The sequence below is a fragment of the Plectropomus leopardus genome, chromosome 3, assembly GCF_026936395.1.
Source record: "Plectropomus leopardus strain MGB_pleo_1.0 chromosome 3, ASM2693639v1, whole genome shotgun sequence".
Lineage (NCBI taxonomy): Eukaryota > Metazoa > Chordata > Actinopteri > Perciformes > Serranidae > Plectropomus > Plectropomus leopardus.
Window position 1 is genome coordinate 5,407,133 of NC_142178.1, and position 20,423 is coordinate 5,427,555.

At 38.7% G+C, this 20,423-nt stretch overlaps 1 protein-coding gene across 3 annotated transcripts; it reads left to right on the forward strand.

The window, feature by feature from the left end:
* The first annotated feature begins 1,457 nt into the window (after nucleotides 1-1,457).
* ankrd49 (ankyrin repeat domain 49) lies at nucleotides 1,458-20,205 on the forward strand. Of its 3 annotated transcripts, XM_042485298.2 has the most exons (4): nucleotides 1,503-1,640; nucleotides 5,076-5,318; nucleotides 18,457-18,978; nucleotides 19,548-20,205. In XM_042485298.2, exons 2-3 carry the CDS (start codon nucleotides 5,100-5,102, stop codon nucleotides 18,931-18,933), a joined length of 696 nt encoding a protein of 231 aa, XP_042341232.2. In that variant the 5' UTR covers nucleotides 1,503-1,640; nucleotides 5,076-5,099; the 3' UTR covers nucleotides 18,934-18,978; nucleotides 19,548-20,205. The 3 variants fall into 3 exon arrangements, with proteins under 3 accessions (XP_042341231.2, XP_042341232.2, XP_042341230.2); XM_042485297.2 differs by having other exon boundaries at nucleotides 1,458-1,537; nucleotides 18,457-20,205; XM_042485296.2 differs by having other exon boundaries at nucleotides 18,457-20,205.
* The last annotated feature ends 218 nt before the right edge of the window (nucleotides 20,206-20,423 follow it).

Genomic DNA, 20,423 nt, shown 5'->3' on the forward strand with positions numbered 1-20,423 from the left:
AGCATAAAAGAAATCAGATAAGAACATTTAACATAAAAGCACATTTTAAAGTCATAAAAAATAAGAGCATAAAAGCAAAAAAGCTAGTGATGCTATACTCTATATCAGGACTTTTGGAACTCACTCTTGTATAATCTAAAGTAAATCCGCTCTCCACTTTAACAATGCCAGGGTGAGTGATCACAACTGAGAGCACTCGCTGCTAATGTAGACCCTGTCTTATTGTAGGCTGTGCCTGTGTCTTGGTTTTTTTTTTACTTCATAAGCATGATGATGTGTGCAATGAATAACTTTGTGAGAACACATTAGATTAATGGAAGTCTTCATCTGCTGCCTAATGAGTGTTCTGATGGAGGTACGGGTGCATTAAGTCTAAATTCGGATTTCTACCTGACACTTGAATAATTTTCTGCCAAGCATCTGTTATCTCAAATAATGACTGATAAATGGCAGAAACAGGCACATATCCCATATGTCTTCACTACAGCTGTCTGTGTCTTGTGGGAGATAGGTCAGGAGCAGCTGGATGGTTTTGTAGTGCAGTTTTTGAAGTCATGGTTGGTAACGAACATTTCTGACAAAACGAATCACTGTGAAGAGCAACATTTGGGTTTGATACTAGCCTCATTTATATGATTTGGAGATGTGGACTAATGGACCTGACAGCCAGACAACACTGTGAGGTGTTAGCCATAGAAGCTAATCTACTGTATGTTTTTGGGAGGAAGCCAAAGCTAAGGGGGAAAGGGCAGCCAAAATGACCTTGACAGGCAGCAGAAAAGAGACAGATCAGAAAATGGTAATGAGGATGTACTCAAGATATGAGAAAAATGTTGATGTTTAAAGAGAAAGGGAGGTCAATTTTATTTTTAAAGCCCATTATCACAAATCACAATTTGCCTTTACAGCATACAACATCCCTCTCAAATCAACTAAGTGGACTAAGTATATCCATTGCACTTTTGCCAAATATAGGTTTTTCGAATCACACTCAAGTGAGCGTGATTTTTTTTTTTTTTTTTGCGATAAATGGGATTTTTTTTTTTTTCAAAATTGATGTGTTTCCATTAGGCATATTTTATATTTGCAATTTCAATTTGTGCAATTTGAGGGTTAATGGAAATTCGCCTAAAAAGGAGTGTGCTTAGTCCCACTGAGATTAGTCTAAGACTGTTGACTTACCCTATATGCTGTAAAGCCCTCTGAAGCAAATTGTGATATGTGGTGTTGGGCTTTATAGATAAAATTGAAATTGAAATTTAATTGAAATCATTATTTGTACAGTCCTTTGAGGGATGCTTTGTGATTGGATTACAATAAACTTTGACTTGACTAATCTGTAGTATTTTGTGTTGCCTTTGGATATGAAAGATGTTTTGTTAAATACATTTGCCTTGGCTTGCGAAGTCGACCTGCAATATATTGTCGACCTGTGAGAGGCGGCCGAGTGCAGCGAGGTGTCCAGTCTGCCGGAAATTCAAACGACGAAGAAGTAGAATTACGGCGGTGGTTTGTTTTGAACTCGCCAGGCTCAAAGGTGAGCGTCAAGTAATTTTTAATGTTACTGCTTTGAGCATTTTAAGCCCCAGAGTGTGTGAGAAGTGTCGCTGTTTTGATGTGATACATGTTAGCTTCGACAGGTACGTAAATGTCTAACACACAAACGTCGTACGTAGGCTAACAGTTAGCGTCAATGTAAAGAAAACGCTAGCTTAACTTGTCTTGTAACTTGCTGCGTAACAGCTAAATTATCTACGGCGTTTACGTTCATTAAATATTGAACGTTTATCTTTTCGCCAATGGATACAGCACTATAGACACACGTGCCAATTTATTGGGTACACAGCTAGTTTAGATAAAACTAATGCAGCCCCGCATTTAACGTTAATCTCTGCCTAAAGGTTATTATGGACGGTTTTTGTTGGCAGTGTTTGAAGAGGTGTTGATTGAACTAGTTGTTTTGGAGATTTTAGTTTGTAGTGCTCCTATACTGTATTGCATTACATTGGGAGTTTATCTTTATATTTGGACTAATCTCGGACAAAATATAATAATTGGCATGTCCGTGATTCCAATAAACAATTGTTTAATAGATTTAGATTTAACAATAGAAAACAGAAAATAAAAGTCAAAGCAAGATTCTAGGGCTGCAGCTATTTTCGTTTTCTTTTCTTATGTAATATTATTATTATTATTATTATTATTATTATTATTATTAGTAGTAGTAGTAGTAGTAGTTGTAGTAGTAGTAGTAGTGTAATTTTTGTATGATTTTAATGCATGTTACTAATGATTTCCCTAATTCATTGTTTGGTCTATAATACTTCACAAAGTAGCGTAAAATGCCTTATTTTTCAGTAATTAATGGGACATTGTAACTTGTTTTATCCAACCAAAAGTCCAAAACCCAAAGATAAAAGTAACACCCGTAAAGAGCAACTTGCAGGTTAGACATCCTAGTGAATTAGTGTGTGCGAAAATTATATAGAAGCTAAACTTTAAAAGTAAAACACAGAAATATACAGTACAGTGTTTACCTTCAAAGCCTTTTTTTCGTTTTTGTTTTTTGTTGAGGATTTTCTATTTCTGCATCAAGAAAAAGCAAAATGGAAGTGAAGTTAGGGAGAGTGGCCAAATGAAACAATGGAAAATATGGATAACAGTGCTAGTTTTGACAAAGAAGAGGTGGGAATGTGTATGCTTATACATATGACGGGCCACAGCCATACAGTTATCGAACTGATAGGTGGTCAAGACCCCTGGAGCAGCTAAGAATATGGTGGGTGCAAATGTGCAAATGGGTGCCTGCTGCTGCTGAGGCAGCTGAATGGGCTAAAGGAACCGTATGCTTTATAAGCCTCACATGGTCCTGGCTTCGAAATCTCATCCTGAACTCCCATCATATCGGCAACACTGTCCTTTTCTTTGTAACAACTGTGTTTTTGTTACCGATGCCGCAGTGATGTCCCGTCTGTTCAACTGCGTAAACCACTTCCAGGCACCAAAAGCTAGCTCTGTCCTTTTTTCTGTTAGGAAAACCACTGATTCATGTCCTGGCAGAATGGATTTTGTGCAAAGTGCACAAATACAATACTTCACCATGATGAAAAAAATGGTACAACACGCCAGTCTATTGAAAAAAATACCAAATCACTATGTCATGACCACTCAAAACCACCAATACCTAGTACAGCACGTTGAGATGAGGTAGAGTCAAGTAAAAGAACCCTCTTACATTCTGTTATGTGCCATGTCTGACGTTTGATATTGGAAAAAAAAGCCTATTTAGGAGCATTGGTCAGAATGGCTACTAATTTCTACCATAATGTCTTGTAAAACACATAAAATCTTCCATAAACTTTTCAAATGGCTATTTTCTGAGAAGATAAAGCATAAATGTAGTTATAAAAAGTACAAGTTGCGCCTTAACATTTAAGAATCTGCAGAAAGAGAATATTTGGTATTTCTGCTTAGAAAAATAAATCAGTTATCAGAATAGTAGCAAATTCATTTTCTGGTTATTAATCGTGTAATTGTTTAAGCGGCACCTTTTTTTTTTAACAAGTTAGCATGCAAGAAAAGAATCATACAGTAAAAACAGATGTGCAGGCAGAGCAAAAAAAAAGTTTTTTTTTTCATGTAGAAAAGGTTGCTCAAATATTGAATGTTTTTAAATTTTTTATTGGTCCCAAGTTAAATGCAAGCATACACTTGGTAATACCAACTGACATTGGCAGTCGTGGCTGTAATGATCTGCTTTTGGACACAGAGAAAAACGAGCTGCTGCTCACTTTCATTGATTAGGCTTCGTTTGAAACATGTAAGGTAAAACAACTCAAATGAAATAAGAATTTTATAAGGACAGTGTATTTCAAAAGAGCACTAGACCGACTCTATTCAGATTCAAGGTAACAAATGACAACTGAGGACATCCAGAGGTAGTTTAGCTTTTCAGGGACAGTGTGAAAGTTTAAAATACCTTTGATGGTCACAATAGATACTAAATTCAATCCAAGAGCATCGAAAGTATTAAACATAAATATTCTTTTAAATCGTATGGTTCTCTCATATCATCTCCTCCATCTCTGATTTTCATTTCTTCTCAGTTAGGTTAGAATATAATATATACTCAAGCAATCTAATAAAGCACAAAATTTGAAAACAACAACATTACTAGAGAAACAATAGCACTAATAACATGTAAAAGTACTTAGGTGACATTAACCCACCTGAAAAACTAACGGAGAGCAATCAATAAGTATGTCTACATGCACAAAATATTTAGTTTTTTTGCCCTTATTGTCTTAAACTGAAAAAGCTAGATTCAGGGGGAAAAAGGGCTTATTCAGAATATTTAAAAGGAATATGCTGTTTTTTTTATGACTCACATCAAACTCAGAATTTTGTCATACTCTGAATAATAGGATAATATTGGTGTGCATGTAAACATACCCAGTATGTTGGCTGGTCTTCAGTGGTGTTAATGGTATTAGGTACTAACTGTCTCCTGAAGAATGCAGTGCAAGCCCACAGCCTATATACCCACAGGTGATTCTGGCTTTTAATATTAAAAAACAAAATGCTTGAAATTCAATAGGGGTGTCTGCAAACATGCAAAACAAAGTGCTTAGATACTAACATAAGTTAGTGGGCAGTTACATATGAAGTACTCCGTGCCTCATGTACTGTAGTATCTTCCATGTGCTAAAATAATAGGAGAGCAGTTTTTACTGATTCACAGCACAATATAATAAAATTGTAATGTAGTTTAATGACTAATTACTTTATAACAGTATTTTATTTTGTTCTCAGGGTTACTAGGATGTAGATTATGTCCATTATGGCATATGGATCCAATGGAAATTAAAAAAAAAAAAATGGAAAAAGGGCTGCCACGGCAACCAGAGTCCGAGTTTGTGATGGCCCAATATCTAGATTTTTTCCCAATATATCTATCAACACATCTGCTGAATTTGGTGCTTTTATCACAAAATGAACCTTTGTTATGAAATATTGAGCTATGCCGGCGCCACTAATATATCTTTCTGATTTCTCTGTTTCGTTCTATGGCTTAGATTCTCTGACAAAAACAGTAAGTGATGGAGTTTCCTGAAGATTTCAACCAGCTTGAGCTTCTGAATTCACATGGACACCTGATCCCCCGAGGGGCCAGCAGCCTTTGGACTGGAAGCAAAGACGAGGAGGAAGAGGGCGAAGAGGAGGAGGGGGACCACAGTGAAGAGTGGTATCAAGAAAAAGAAGAAAGTCTCAAAGATGAGCCAAAGTGGCTCATTCTGTGGGCAGCGGAAAACAATCGCGTGAGTGATGTTTTATTCTGGCACCACAGGGTGAGATTGATTGGGAGATTGGGTTCTACAGGATCAACCCTTGTAGCTCATTATTTTGAAGGAGTTCCTTCTTTTAGGTTTCTTTGACCTTATTGTTATTGTTTCTCCCTCAATTGCTCATTCTTTCCTCTACAATGTAAAGTATATATTTACAGTGAGTACGGCATAGAAATATGAGCATGCTAATAATTGGTATTTCCCAAAAAAATCAGCATAACATTTACTGACCACTTTGTGGAAATAGAAACAAGGCCAACAGTTCATCCAGCTTGTAATAAGTGAGACAACTTGCTACCAAAAAGTCCTCATCTTGTCCAAATTGTGCTGCGTCAGGTCTGCTCAGTCCCAGTAGACAGATAAAATCCCACAGTTTGTGATATGTCAAGATTTTTGGTATCTTAAATGTTCTGATCCAGGTGCTGCCGCTTGTTCTTATAATTTGAAAAAACAAAAAGGATTTAGCAGCTGACCAGTGATACCACTAATTGCACTTTTTTCACTTCTTTGTTTGCCCCTTCTAGGGTGAACTGCACATCATAATGTGTCATTCTGAACCAAGTAATTTTTGGTCAAAATGCGGTTCAAAATTAGGTTTGGGAACTGGAACAGAACCACCTCCATTTGGTGGAAAAGAAGTCTCTCAGTGTCTGGCCGATCTGCTCCCACAAATGGGCTTTTGTATTTGTCGTCAGAGATTGATCAGAGATTTTCAAATAAAAGTGATTGAAACAGCAGCACAAATAAAGCGTAACACCCTGAAAAAAAACCGCTTTATTCTCTGGCCACATGTGGCCACATATACTTTCTCCTCACTGGGAACAATAGATAAAGACGCTGGCACCCAGAAAACAACACTTTATGGACACAGGCCTTTACTGGTTCTGTCTTTTCTCTTGTCTCCTATTTTTCTTTTTAAAACATTCACCCGTTAACTGTGACATGTGCCAGTGGCTGGGCATACGTTAAAGCTGAATTTGCATGTGTCCGTTACTATAACAAATCTGATGCAGAAGTCATGTTTAAGCAATGACTTCCTGACTTTGTTATGTCCCATCGGGGTAGTTACCGACAACATGCAATCCTTCTTGACTGGTAAACATGCACACGCACGCACACACACAGAAAACATGAAAACCTAGTGAGGTCTATGAATTCATCGCATTGTGATAAAACTTACCACTGAGCAGTGTGAAGGACGCTGTTTTTAATTGAGAGAGAATATTTATCTGGCAGCTCGGGAGGTCAGGCTCACAGGAATATAAGTAGCAATCACGAAAGCAGGGTAAATCATTAACTACAACTTGGCCTTTCACCTTTTGGTGTCATGACATTTTTAATTTGTCAAAGAGCTAAGTGAAATCAACAGGTCAGAAATTGAGACATTTTTTCAGTAGATATTTGAGTGTCAAAAATCACATAAATATTTCAGCCTGCAGCTGAGCATGTAAAGTGTGTGTAACTGACATTATTTGTGATTTGCCGTGCCACGGTTCAAACACAAAGTGAAACTGAAGTGCTTCATTGAGAGCAATTATTCTCTGGATGATGGTTTTCAATCCTCTGATCCCGTTTGTCTATCTGCTGGTGCTTCAGAACCTGCCATTATTTGAGCATTCCAGTATAGGAAAAAATGGAAGAAAAGCTTTAGTGTGATCCATCCACTTTGTCTCTACCAAACTTAGTGGTATCACAGTACAGATTTGTGGATAGAGTTCGATTTATCCTGTAAGAAAATTATCTGGCTTGTCATTGCCATTTAACGTGTTAACGTGTTGCCATTTAACGTCATGAGAATAACATTAGTTTTAGCTCTGGAAGGATTGTATGTACTCAAAACAGTAGCATCTTCTGCAAGACAATTTTAATATAACACCAGTTTTCACTCTACTGCTGTTTTACAATCAAGTAGGGATGTAACAATACACATATTTGTATTGAACTGTATATGTATTATTCTGTATATAGCTTAATTTTTTGTAGCCCCTTTCACTCTACAAATATGCCGTTATGCAGCCTTGCCTTTCTATATATAAGGTACAGTTGCGGAATGGGGGTACAGGGTTGTCTTGCCATTTAGCAGGCAACAGAGGTAGCAACAGTGCAAAATTGAGGTCTATGTAAAAGGGAAAGCTGGTAGAGCAGGATCATGGGAGTGACGGGTGTAACGTTCTGAAGGCTTAGCGGGACATTCAGTGTGACAGTGGCATTCGCATTCTGTATGTGACATATAGTACACAAGCTAAAGGCAGTAACAGATCACATATGTGCAACAATGTTTTTTAATAGATATCAAACAAAAGCCAGAGACTGCAGTGTATTAACTAGCTATGAGCTGTAAATTCACTGCTAAGCAGAAGAGAGATGATAATGTTATTTCTGAGCCTTACAGTCTCAGTATCTCTTCCTCTGTGTTGCTGCAGCCTCTAATTAAGAGCAGCGTGACAGTCAAGAGCACTCAGTCTGCCAAATACTGTCAAAGTCTGGGGACCAAAATGTCCCCAGACTTTGAAAAAACAACTTCGACTAGAAAAAACAAAAACAAAATAAGGAATGCTCGACTTGAAGTAATTTTGGTCGTGTGAGGGGTTTCTGACTGATGATTCAAATCCCTGACTTTCAGGGGGCAGCCCGAGATAAGCATCAGTAATGTCCATATAGACCAATTGGGGAACGGCAAATAGTAAATCAGAACAGTCTGGTGAGTTTAGAAAATTACAGCAGTGAACTGTAATGCAGCCTTTAAAACTGGGACAGGATAACACAACATTACAGTATTGAAAATATAAGACAACATCTAGTCTCATGTCACAATATTAATATAATATTGATATCTTGCCCAGCCCTGCTCAAAAGAGTTATCTCCACGATCAGGGATTTACAGTAACTCCCCCACTGCAGCTCTCACACCTCACTGTGTTACGAGCAAAAACAGTGCAAAGACTGCATGATGTTATTTTATACTGTCACTAAATTGGATGTTGTATGTATGCCTGCATTTTGATATCTGTTTATTATGTTTAATAAAGAGCAATTTGAGGCCTAATATATGTTTCTAAGAGACAGGCTGCTATGAATGCTGATAAGGAATAAAGTACGCAGTGCTGCTCCATTAAGTGGACTTTACACAGTGGAGTATTTATTTAGTCTTGCTCTCCACAAAGAGAAAGCGATAAGCAATGAGTCACAAGTCAGAAGCACCCATTTGGTTTCTCTTTTGTGCTTATGTTATTAAATAACTAGCATATATTAAATATAGCGCTGGGTAGGGCTGGGCAGTTAATCGAAAATCAATCAAAACCAACATTCAGAACCTCTAACTGACATAATCTTGCCTGTGTTGGTTATTTCGGTCATTTAAAAAATGTGTTAATCTTTTCCCCAGCGGGGTTGCCAACTCCCATGCATCTGGCGCGAGTCCTTTTTCTGCTCTGCCTCAGGTTCTCAGGACACCAAGAAAAATCTCATGGCAAAACATTGCAACAGCAGAAGTGCTGAACAATCATGTAATGCAGTGAATGACTTTGACTCCAGAAAAGAGCTGAATATACAACCAAGTCGTATGTGCTTCCACAGTGTTTCATTATGACGGTTCAAACTGCTGATCGTCTGACAGCAGCGCAGTGAGACAGAAACAGAGCAGAGCTTCTCCTCAGTGTCTGAATCAACAAACAGCCAAATATTCAGCGCTGGGACGTAACTTCTTTAGAGTTCTACAGACTGCTTTGTTTTAGTTTCAGGTTAAGTCAGACTTTGGCTGGAATTATTTAGAAACACCAGGATGCATCGCTCCATGTCTCATCCAGGTGCTTGCGCAGAGCTTTCATTATTATCAGGGGCAGATGTAATGTTGTGGGGACTTGGGGCCACAGGCACATTGCCTAATTTTCAACCTTTCTCTAACTTGGAATGTTGGCAGGCTGTTGGCAGCTGTAGAAGAAGTAGCCTATTCAAAACTGTTTTTCCCAAGAAAAGCGCACAGCAGAAGTTCACATCAAAATCCTGCAGTCAGGAGAGGTTGTTTAAGATGGAGCTTTTAATTCTTAAATAATACTGGATAGTTTGATAAATAATAATGCTCCATATGTTTATTACACTGCAACACACCATGGTCAAATGAAACTGTCAGTGAACTATGAGGGCAAAAAACTAAATCATCGTTCATTAATTGTAAACAAGGTAAATTAATCATGATATTGATTTGAGGTATAATTGCCCAGCCCTGGCGCTGGGTGATAGAACTCCCTACTTCTCCAACCCCTGTGTGACATGTTCAAATGCCTTCTCCTTTTTTTAAGGCCAACACTCCAAAACCCAAAGACAGAATATATGAAACTGCTGGAAGCAGACACCAGTATGAATATTTGAGTGAAAAATGACTGTAGGAGCCAGGTAAAAAAAAAAAAAAATTAGCTGGTGTTCAGAGTCTTTTATTTAGGGCATGTTCTTGTGTTAGAGTCAAAATTTGAAATTTTTAAAATTAGATAAAACAAAAAGCACTAAGACACATTTTACCAAGACTTTTTTTTCCACCAATAAAAGGAACTAATTAATAACTATATATATATATATATACACTTTATTAGGCACACCTGTCCAACTGCTCGTGAACGCAAATTTCTAATCAGCCAATCACATGGCAGCAACTCAATGCATTTAGGCATGTAGACATGGTCAGGACGATCTGCTGCAGTTCAAACCGAGCATCAGAATGGGGAAGAAAGGTGATTTAAGTGACTTTGAATGTGGCATGGTTGTTGGTGCCAGACGGGCTGGTCTGAGTATTTCAGAAACTGCTGATCTACTGGGATTTTCATGCACAACCATCTCTAGACTTTACAGAGAATGGTCCGAAAAAGAGAAAATATCCAGTGAGCGGCAGTTCTGTGGACGAAAATGCCTTGTTGATGCCAGAGGTCAGAGGAGAATGGCCAGACTGGTTCGAGCTGATAGAAAGGCAACAGTAACTCAAATAACCACTCGTTACAACCGAGGTATGCAGAAGAGCATCTCTGAACACACAACACGTCAAACCTTGAGGTAGATGGGCTACAGCAGCAAAAGACCACACCAGGTGCCACTCCTGACAGCTAAGAACAGGAAACTGAGGCTACAATTCGCACAGGCTCACCAAAATTGGACAATAGAAGATTGGAAAAACGTTGCCTGGTCTGATGAGTCTCGATTTCTGCTGCGACATTCGGATGGTAGGGTCAGAATTTGGCGCCAACAACATGAAAGCATGGATCCATCCTGCCTTGTATCAACGGTTCAGGCTGGTGGTGGTGGTCTAATGGTGTGGGGGATATTTTCTTGACACACTTTGGACCCCTTAGTACCAATTGAGTATCGTTGCAACGCCACAGCCTACCTGAGTATTGTTGCTGACCATGTCCATCCCTTTATGACCACAGTGTACCCATCTTCTGATGGCTACTTCCAGCAGGATAATGCGCCATGTCATAAAGCTCGAATCATCTCAGACTGGTTTCTTGAACATGACAATGAGTTCACTGTACTCAAATGGCCTCCACAGTCACCAGATCTCAATCCAATAGAGCACCTTTGGGATGTGGTGTGCAGCCGACAAATCTGCAGCAACTTAGTGATGCTATCATGTCAATATGGACCAAACTCTCTGAGGACTGTTTCCAGTACCTTGTTGAATCTATGCCACGAAGGATTAAGGCAGTTCTGAAGGCAAAACAGGGTCCAACCCAGTACTAGCAAGGTGTACCTAATAAAGTGGCCGATGAGCGTATATGTATGTGTATAAATAATTCAAAAAGTTTATTGATCTCTTGTTTAAAAACCTGTTTTTTAATTCATATTGAGAAATTTGAGTGGAGTCGTCATGCACAGTAGACGTCATGTATTACATCTAGAGTCTTTTAGCTGCCTAAGCCATCAAAAGAAATGCTTCCAAAGAGGATCATGTAGTGCCATGACATCCGTCTAAAGATTAAACCTTTTGTTTTAGCAGAACTCTCCGGAAGTAAAACAATATTCTGTACATAGTATACTGCTGTCCCTCACAGCACAGTCAACATTTAGTTGTAAGTAATTGCAGTAATTAGGTTGAAGAATGGGAAACACGCGTGACTTTGCACCCCGCAAGGCAATACATGGCACAGAGGGAACCAATGCCGAAGAGTGAACTCATGAAACAAACCCTGAAACCTTTCAAAGGCATTAAGGCCACAAAGAACACTATGTACCCTGTGGATAATCAAACAGTGCTTCACAATGAACACAAAATTCTGCCCTAGCCTAATTTAATCACATTTCATTATGCACACAATAACGCTGATGCCCTCTAACCATTTTCAAAACACAAAACATGAATTTAACAAATTAATTGCACTGGGATAAAAAAAAAAAATTTAAAAATTCTTTGCCAGAAGCATTAAGGATGTGACGAGTGTTTGAGCAGTCTTGTGTGTGATGTCTGCTTAGTTCTGCTGTCTTGTATCAGTCTGTCTTTTGTGATAATTTCTGTTACAGTGACTTTGCATTTAGACTGATTTAAAACACTCTTCAAATTACTTATTTGGTACAATATGTTTTTCCTCTTTCTCAAGGCGGTGCTGTGATTGTAGTTTTTCACCATATTCTGACATTTTTTCCCCCACTGTGAGGGACCACGGACAGAGGGATGTTGTATGATGTAAACCCCTTTGAGGCTAAATGTGATTTGCTGGACTTTATAGAGCTTATTAAAATTGAGTTGAAATTACTTTCTACAGTCCTTTGGGGCATTACTTGTGATTAGCCTACAAATGATCTTTGACTTGACCAATTTGTGAAGCAATTTGGGTTGCCTTTGGGTATGAAATGGGCTATATCAATAAGTTTGCCTTGCCTTTTACATGCACACTTAAGTGGAGCTACAGTTATAGCTCGATTAGACCAGGTGGACGACCGTCATTTTCCCGGTATACTAGCACAAGGGGGAGAATCAATTTATTGATGTAATCGATTACGTGAATATGTCAATTCACATAATGTGCATCAACCAGTCGCACCGTTTCACACAGCGCATAATGAGAGCTCGAGCAGTGCCGGGCATGTTGTTTTTTGTTTCGGCGCTCGTGTATCAAGTTAGAGCATGCACACTGCACGGCTGAGCAGCACTTGTCAGGCATGTCTGAGCTGCATGTCAGCTTCAGCACATCTAGAGAAACGGTGGCTCGCTGTTTTTTTACACGTTATGCTCGCGTTTGTTGACTCTATACCACTTTATACTGCAGTTTAAAGTCTCTCTCTGTCACAGAGATGAGGAAATACAAAGATGTTTGTTTTAACTCCACTTCCTTGCTTCCCTTTCAAAACAAAAGCTATCTGACTGTTTCTCTGTGGACAGAATGCCATCAGTTGCTGATGCAATGCATTTTATTTTGAAATATTTACAGGACGGGGAAGTCAGTTGTGCAGGAGCTTGTATAACTTCATAAATGAGTGGAATATGCGCTTATGAATATTAAAATACAGCACTCATATCCGCAGGCCGCTGCCTAGAATGTACTAGTTCTAATTATTTGTTAGAAGAGTTATAGTGTTATTCAAATTGCATTATTTTACTGTAAGATGTTTTGTTGGACTACTAGATTTGAGGTTTGTTACTGTAACATAGAGTAACTGTTTTGTTAAGTGACTTGATTTTTACATAGTTTTATTTATTTTGCTGTTGGATTGCTAAATGTAGATTGTATTACATTCCTTTTACTTACTTACTTTACTTATTTTACTTTTATTTTGGAGAGACTTTATACCAGACTGTAAAACACAGATTACCAGTTAAGACTGGGCTATATTTTGTTGGGAAATAATGCCCTGCAGTGTATGACAAGTTTTAAAATGTTATTTTTAGTAAATTCTGTATTATATTTATTGAATAATAAAAAAATAATAGTTAGATCAATAAAAAAAAATCGATAGATTAATCAATAAAAAAATAATCGTTAGGTGCAACCCTAGATGGAAGTATGTCTGACTCTGCCATTGTAGGTGGCGATATGCCCCTTTCAGTTAGTTGCTATTGGAACGTCCTTTAGTTGGCCTATTTTGTCACACACCAAACAAGTTAGCAAGTGGCGAAAAGGTAGCATGTCCAATGGTGAAAACATAGATAACTTTTCGGCTCTGTACATTTCGTACATACTCAAAGCTTTACTTTTTCTACATATTGTTTTGTTTTCTTCCATTATTCGTTTTCTTTTGTTTTTCCTGGCTTTCCTCTGTGCATTTATACTGTTTGACTTCCCGGTCAAAGCCCAGTGTGGCGATTAGGGTAGTTCAGGTCCAGTTGAGGTGTATACATAAAATATTGACTCGATTCATAACCGCATTATTTGGGTGTGTTAGTCCGACTTTTACAAATTAGATTTTTAGTCAAACTAACACAACAGTTTGACTTTCTAACATCATGTAAATGTACTGATTGTATCTGTCCACTGAGGACTTTTCATAAGGTGAAACTGTCCCATCAATGTAGCTCAAATGTAGCCTAATTAAACGCGATTAAATGGAGTACAGGCAACATGTGAGGTGGCAGGTCTGACTCTGAATCTCTGTCAGCTCGCAGCCAAACAGTAACATGTGGAGATGTTCTTTTTAAACTTTAAAAAACATTTTTCATCTTTTCACAGCTTTTAAATTAGTACTCAACTGAGTCCACATGATTATGAGTTTACTAGTCATGGCTGGTACCACTCAGCCTGTGAAAACAGTTGTGCAATGTGCTGCATGGTTCTGGAGGGATCTTTGTCATGTCTGAGAATATCTTTAGCTTTGGCTCAAAGGGCTGCAAATGAATGGCCGCAACCTTGCATTTCGAACTGGAAATTTAAAGACATGGCCCAAGACATGGCCAAATCCCAGTCAGTGAGGATCGAATGATAGATGCTATTGAGCTGCATTACGGGAAATTTTGTATCCAGAGATAAAGGAGTTAAGCTCATACTCAAGTGCTCTGCAGCATCAATTGTTATCATTTTTAGATCTGTGTATTGCAAGTCCCTGAACTTAATGGAAGTGCAGTACTAAATTACCGAAGTGCCTCTTCAAGGGTTGGCAGGAAAAGATGAGTACCTTTTCAATTTTGATCTAGCAATATAGAGCCTTTGTTCTGAAATATGTCTTCATTAGTCTGTATTGTTTCCCATGATGTTGAAATGAGGCATAGGTGGCATGTGCCATAATGAATGCTGAATTTGTATTTCACTTGCTATTTACGACATCTATTGCTCGTCTGTCTGTCCTGGAAGAGGGATCCCTCACTATCCTCTACCGCTCTTCCTGAGGTTTCTTCCTCTTTTTTTTCCCCGTTACAGGGGTTCTTTTTGGGGAGTTTTTCCTTGGGTGATGTGAGGGTCTAAGGGCAGAGGGATGTCGTACACTGTAAAGCCCTCTGAGGCAAACCATGTTTTGTGATAATGGGCTATATAAATAAAACTGACTTGAATACAAATGGAGTGAAAACCATGACCACCGGGCTCAAACCAGCACTGAGCTGGTCAGCCATGGAGCACACGATACAAAAAACAGTAAATCCTACTTATCAAGAACTTGCTGTACAGCAATAATAGAGGTCAACAAGCCCATAGGTTACATTCAACATTTTTGGGAAAGAACATTAATGTCATGTCCTTGTGAGCCTGGACAATGCTGAAGATCAGTAAATGTCACAACATCGTTTCTTTCCCAAACATGCAACTCACAATCCAAGTAACTTTTTGAGACCTTGTTTTTAGTCCTTTCAATAACGATTTAGACATCCATCTTTGCAAGGATTGTCAGGCATTAGCTGTGTTTTCACTGCAGTCCTTATACAAATGAAAAAAGACATAATGCTCTAAAAGTGCTAAGTATACATGTGACCTGAATAGAATATAATTTAGTTGGATTTTTTTTCAAGAGGTAGAAGTTACTAACATGAAAGGCTGTAAGAGGATTAAAATAATTAAAGTAATACTTAATTATTCCAATGAAATTACAAACCCGATTTAAAAAAAATGCATATTTGTGAAATGTAAATAAAAACAAACTGCAATGATATGCATATCCTTTTCAACCAGTATTTATATGAATACAGTACAAAGACAAAACATGTAACATCCAAACTGATTTCTTGTAAATGTACACTCATTCTGAATTTGATGCCTTCAACACGTTTCAAAAAAGTTAAGAAGGGAATGTTTACACGTTACCTCACCTTTTCTTTGAACAACACTCAGTAAGCATTTGGGAACTGAGGACACTAATTGTACATGGTACAAGATAGATTTATGGTCATTAAAAAAAAAATCTCCTTGATCCTACTATATCTTTTGGAGTTAAAGGAGGAGTTTAGGAGTCTCACATCCTGGGGAATGAAGCTGCTCAAAATTTTAGCAGGCTGGGGTGGGTGCTGTCCTTCCGTATTCTTTGGGCTCAGTATCGTTTGTTGAAGATTTGTTTTAAATTAAAATAATTTCCCATTCTCATTTGATAAATGACTTAAGATGCTCAACCATCTGGGGTGTCAGTTGTTGTATTTTATGTTTAATAATGTGCCGCACATGTTCAGTGGTAGAAGGTTCTGGACTGTAGGCAGGCCAGCCTAGTACCTGCACTTTTTTATTACAAAGCCACGCTGCTGTAATGTGCAAAATGAGTGCCTGGCATTGTCTTGCTTGTATAAGAAGCGACATCTCTGAAGAAGACGTCTGGATGGCAGCATATGTTGCTCTAAAACCCCTACGTATCTTTCACCATTTATGTTTTCTTCACAGATGTGCAAGTTATGCCATAGGCACTAAAGCTGCATTTCCATCAAAAGCTTTTGGTAAAGTACCTTTGGAACCAAAAATACCACCTATAAACAGGTACCTAGACCCTAGATCTGTTAAGCATTTCCATCACAGACTGTACTCTTACATGTGGGCTGGGTTGTTGTCATTCGCTGCTCCGTCTAGCTGCACTCGCTGTATTTCCTTGTTCACCGGTGATACAGAGTGAAATCTTCACCCTGTTTATCATCAACAGACAACAAGTGAGAGTCTCAGTGGTGTGTGTATATATATATATATATATATACATATATATATATATATATATATATACACATATATATATATATATATATATATATATATATATATATATATATATATATATATATATATATATATACATATATATATATAGTAAATAGTAGTGGGTTTGTGCATTGAGTCCTTGTCAGGCAAGAGAGTCAGTTGAACAGATGGAGCAGAAGGAGGAGCTGCTGCAGAACCACCACTGGCTGTGAAGAAGCAGCAAAAATCTGTGGGTAGTTTCTTCAAAAAGCAAAGCCCTGATGCAAGCTGGAAAGATGCCTGATGTGTCCTGATTCAGAAAGTGAGTCCGAATTCCTGGAGTTGTGGAGGCTAACAGAAGTGCAAATTCGAAAGAGTGAGTCAAAGAAATTCTTCAGCATCCCGACCATCAGTATCACCTTTGAAAGAGTTTTTAGTACAGGTTGATGTCGTCACATGTACCAGAGCAGAGTTAAAGCCAGAAAAGGAACTAGTCTTCCTTTCTCGCTAAAATGAAGCCATAAATGATTGTGAATATGCTAAATAGTATTTGAGAGGTATAACATTGCTATGTGCTGGTTGGGTAGTAATTGTCTTTCAATATAGTTTATTGCATGTTGATGTCAGGCTCAAAAACTAATTTGATTTTGTAAGTAACACAAGAATTCATTGGCTCTTTATGAATAATCTTCCCACAAATGTCTAAAAAAAAAGGAGATAAGGTGATGACATTTCATATCTGAAAGGTCAAAGGTCAGCTTCACTGTGACATTATAATATTTCACAAAAACACCTTTAGTGATTAAATTAAATAATTACATGCTCTGTGATGATGTCATCAAAATGAATCGCTTGCCATGAAAGTAAATTCAGTTCAATTCATTTGTTGAATTTTGGCAGATGAGTGAACCAATGAATAACTGAATAATTTTTAGTATAGTTAATGCAAATGACTGAAGTTTTCACTCATTGTCAATGACGTGTGCAGTAACACCTAAGTAAAGTCCAGTAATCCCAAGTCTGTCAATATATTTGGCCCCCGCCACTGCATCTTCTTTTGTCCTCTTTTCTGTGCCATCAAGCTGCTGGTTTTTGGATACAATTGTGCTTCTCGCTTGTAAACTGTGTCAGAGGATGCCTTCTGTAAAGCCTCTGATAACTCTGTGTCCTCTACCACCCAAACTGCTCTGCATACCATTGTAATCAATTTTGCAAGCGAGTTAGTCGGTCACGGGTAGACTTGGATGGTGAAAATGGTATTTTGATAATTTTATTGACTTTATCCTACCTTTTATTACAGTTTTAATTCAGTTTATCAGTGTCTTTATCTCTCACAAAGATGAGAAAATACAAATACATCCATTTTACTCCAACCTTCCTACTTCTGTTTCATAATAAAAGCCCTCTGGCAAGGTCTCTGTTGACAGAATCCCATCAGTTGTTGACACAAGGCATTTTATTTTAAAATATGTGTAGTGAGTGCAATCTGTGCTTATAAATGTGGAATTACAGAACTCATAGCAGCATGCAGCCCTGATGCTACCAGTGTGAACCCCATAAGCTCGAGGACACGCTGCAGTTCGGCGAAGTTCCCGTCATGCACTGTGTCAGCTTCCACTGTGAATCTGGCTCAGTTTGCGTCTGAACGCCTGGTTGAATGTGGCTTGAGGCTGGCTGCTAGCTCTACTATCAGAGGCTGTGCTAGCTCTAACCTGCGGGTTCACTTCTAAATGCTTTGAATCAAGGTGATATTTCAGGCTTGAAAGTACTCTGATGGATTTTAACACATAATTTTCTTTCTGTCATTTATTAATCGAAAATAACACGTTATTTTGACCGCCCTAGTTTGAACATTAAAGTATTGTGTTTTTACAGTATGCAATTGAATACCAATCAAAAAGAATTTTCTGATTATTGCATCCTGTTTTTATTTAGGTTCTACAGCGTCCCAACGTATTTGGTATTGGGATTGTATTATGATAATAAAATCAAATAAAACATATCATGTGAGACTATTGTTTTCTGACTGTCTGCATTTCTGCATTGTCTCTCAGGTTTTAACAGTCCAGAGGTTGATAACAGCTGATCCATCGCTGGTGAACTGCTGCGATGAGGACGGATACACTCCTCTGCACCGCGCAGCATACAACGGCCACGTCAATGTGGTTTCTGCTCTGATCGCCGCCGGGTCTAAGGTCAACCCTCGCACCATCGACGGCTGGACGCCCCTTCACAGCGCCTGCCGCTGGAGCCGCGTCGCGGTGGCGAGTTTACTGCTCCGACTAGGAGCTGAACTGAACGCCCAGACCAACGGTGGGCTCACGCCACTGCACCTGGCCGCCTCTAACACCACCCCCTTCAGAACAGACTGTCCTCACACGATAGAGCTCCTCCTCTCTCAGCGACACCTGAAGCCGGGGCTCCGCAGCAGCAGTGGGGAGACAGCCAGTGAGGTGGCCCGACGCACTGGCCCACATCACGCCCTGTTTGAGATGGTGGAAGATTGTGTCAATGTGGTTCCCATCTCATGACTGAAAAACACGCATGCAGATGTTTTTTTCCCTCTTCTTGTCCGTGTAAGTAAAATGGACAGTAGGTAAATGAAAATTTGAGACATGATCTTGCATCCTATTAGCTCTTTACTTGAACTCGTATTTATACAGAACGTGTCCCCTAGTCAGCCTCTTAAGCCACTTTGATGGGGCGCCTGGTGGCTCAGCGGAAAGAGTAGTGCCTCATGTACAGAGGCTTTGTCCTCGCTGCAGCAGCCGCGGGTTCGAATCCGGCCTCGGCCCTTTGCTGCATGTCTCCCCCTCTCTCTCTCTCCCTTTCACGCTCACACTGTTCTGCCAATTAAAGGTAATAAAAGCCCAAAGTGATAATCTTTAAAGCCATTTTGATGTTAATATGAAAGGAAATTCAAGTTGTCTGTTGAGCATCATGATGAACAAACGCTGTGTCTTTTGAATAATAAGCTTTTTGCATCATTGAGACGGGAAATGAGATCCACACTTTTGCAAGGTTTTCTTTGAAGTTATTCTGAGCTGCATTATTTCCCTCTGTGTTATCATTTGCTGTATTTGGCACCTAATTTCTAACCTCTTCACAGACAACTAAAAACAACCTTTGGATGTCCCTTGTCTAGGCGCTTGAACCAGAAGTTACGCAGCATACGTAGCAGCTACACAGCTTAAGCAACCCTCTTAAGCACTGAGGGGTTCAGAGATCTGAGCAGAGGTGAGTTACTTCTGTCAATACCTGCAGGCTCTGTTGGGGGCTGCAATAACATTCAAAAGAATGGCGCACAGTTTTAATACTACATTTTTAAACCACAAAGTTTAGTGCTTGAGGTTTACAGTGTGTGTGTGTGTGTGTGTGTGTGTGTGTGTGTGTGTGTGTGTGTGTGTGTGTGTGTGTGTGTGTGTGTGTGTGTGAGAGAGAGAGAGAGAGAGAGAGAGAGAGAGAGAGAGAGAGAGAGAGCGCGCGAGCAAACTGAACATAGAGAGAAATGCATATCCCAAATTTTCATAACCCAGAGTGACCCCTTCACAATGATTGTTTTGACCACCTAGTTGTACCAGCTAAACTATTAAACATAAATCAAATGCCTTCACATAATTAAATCTGTAGAAGTTGGGATCGTGAAATGTGTTTGCTTGAAGAATAACTGGTTTAGCAGAATATTGGCCAATAATGTTTTTTACTGCTACTTTATTAATTAGCCAATTGTTGAAGCTTCACTTGTATACCTATACTGTTGGATGTTGAATTTCTAATAAAACAAGGAATGCACTGATTGTGAAGTTTTGGAACGATACTGATCTTTCATACAACAATTTGGCTTATTGCTAATGTTTTTTGCAGTTGTTTTTTCTGTTTTTGTTGTCATTTCTTGTTTTTGTTATCTTCATTATAAAAAATAATAGAACTGTTTTATGTAAGGTAAATTAGACCCTCTTTACACTACCCTTGAGTACAAATCCATCATATATCATATTAATATACAAAACATTTTTAATAT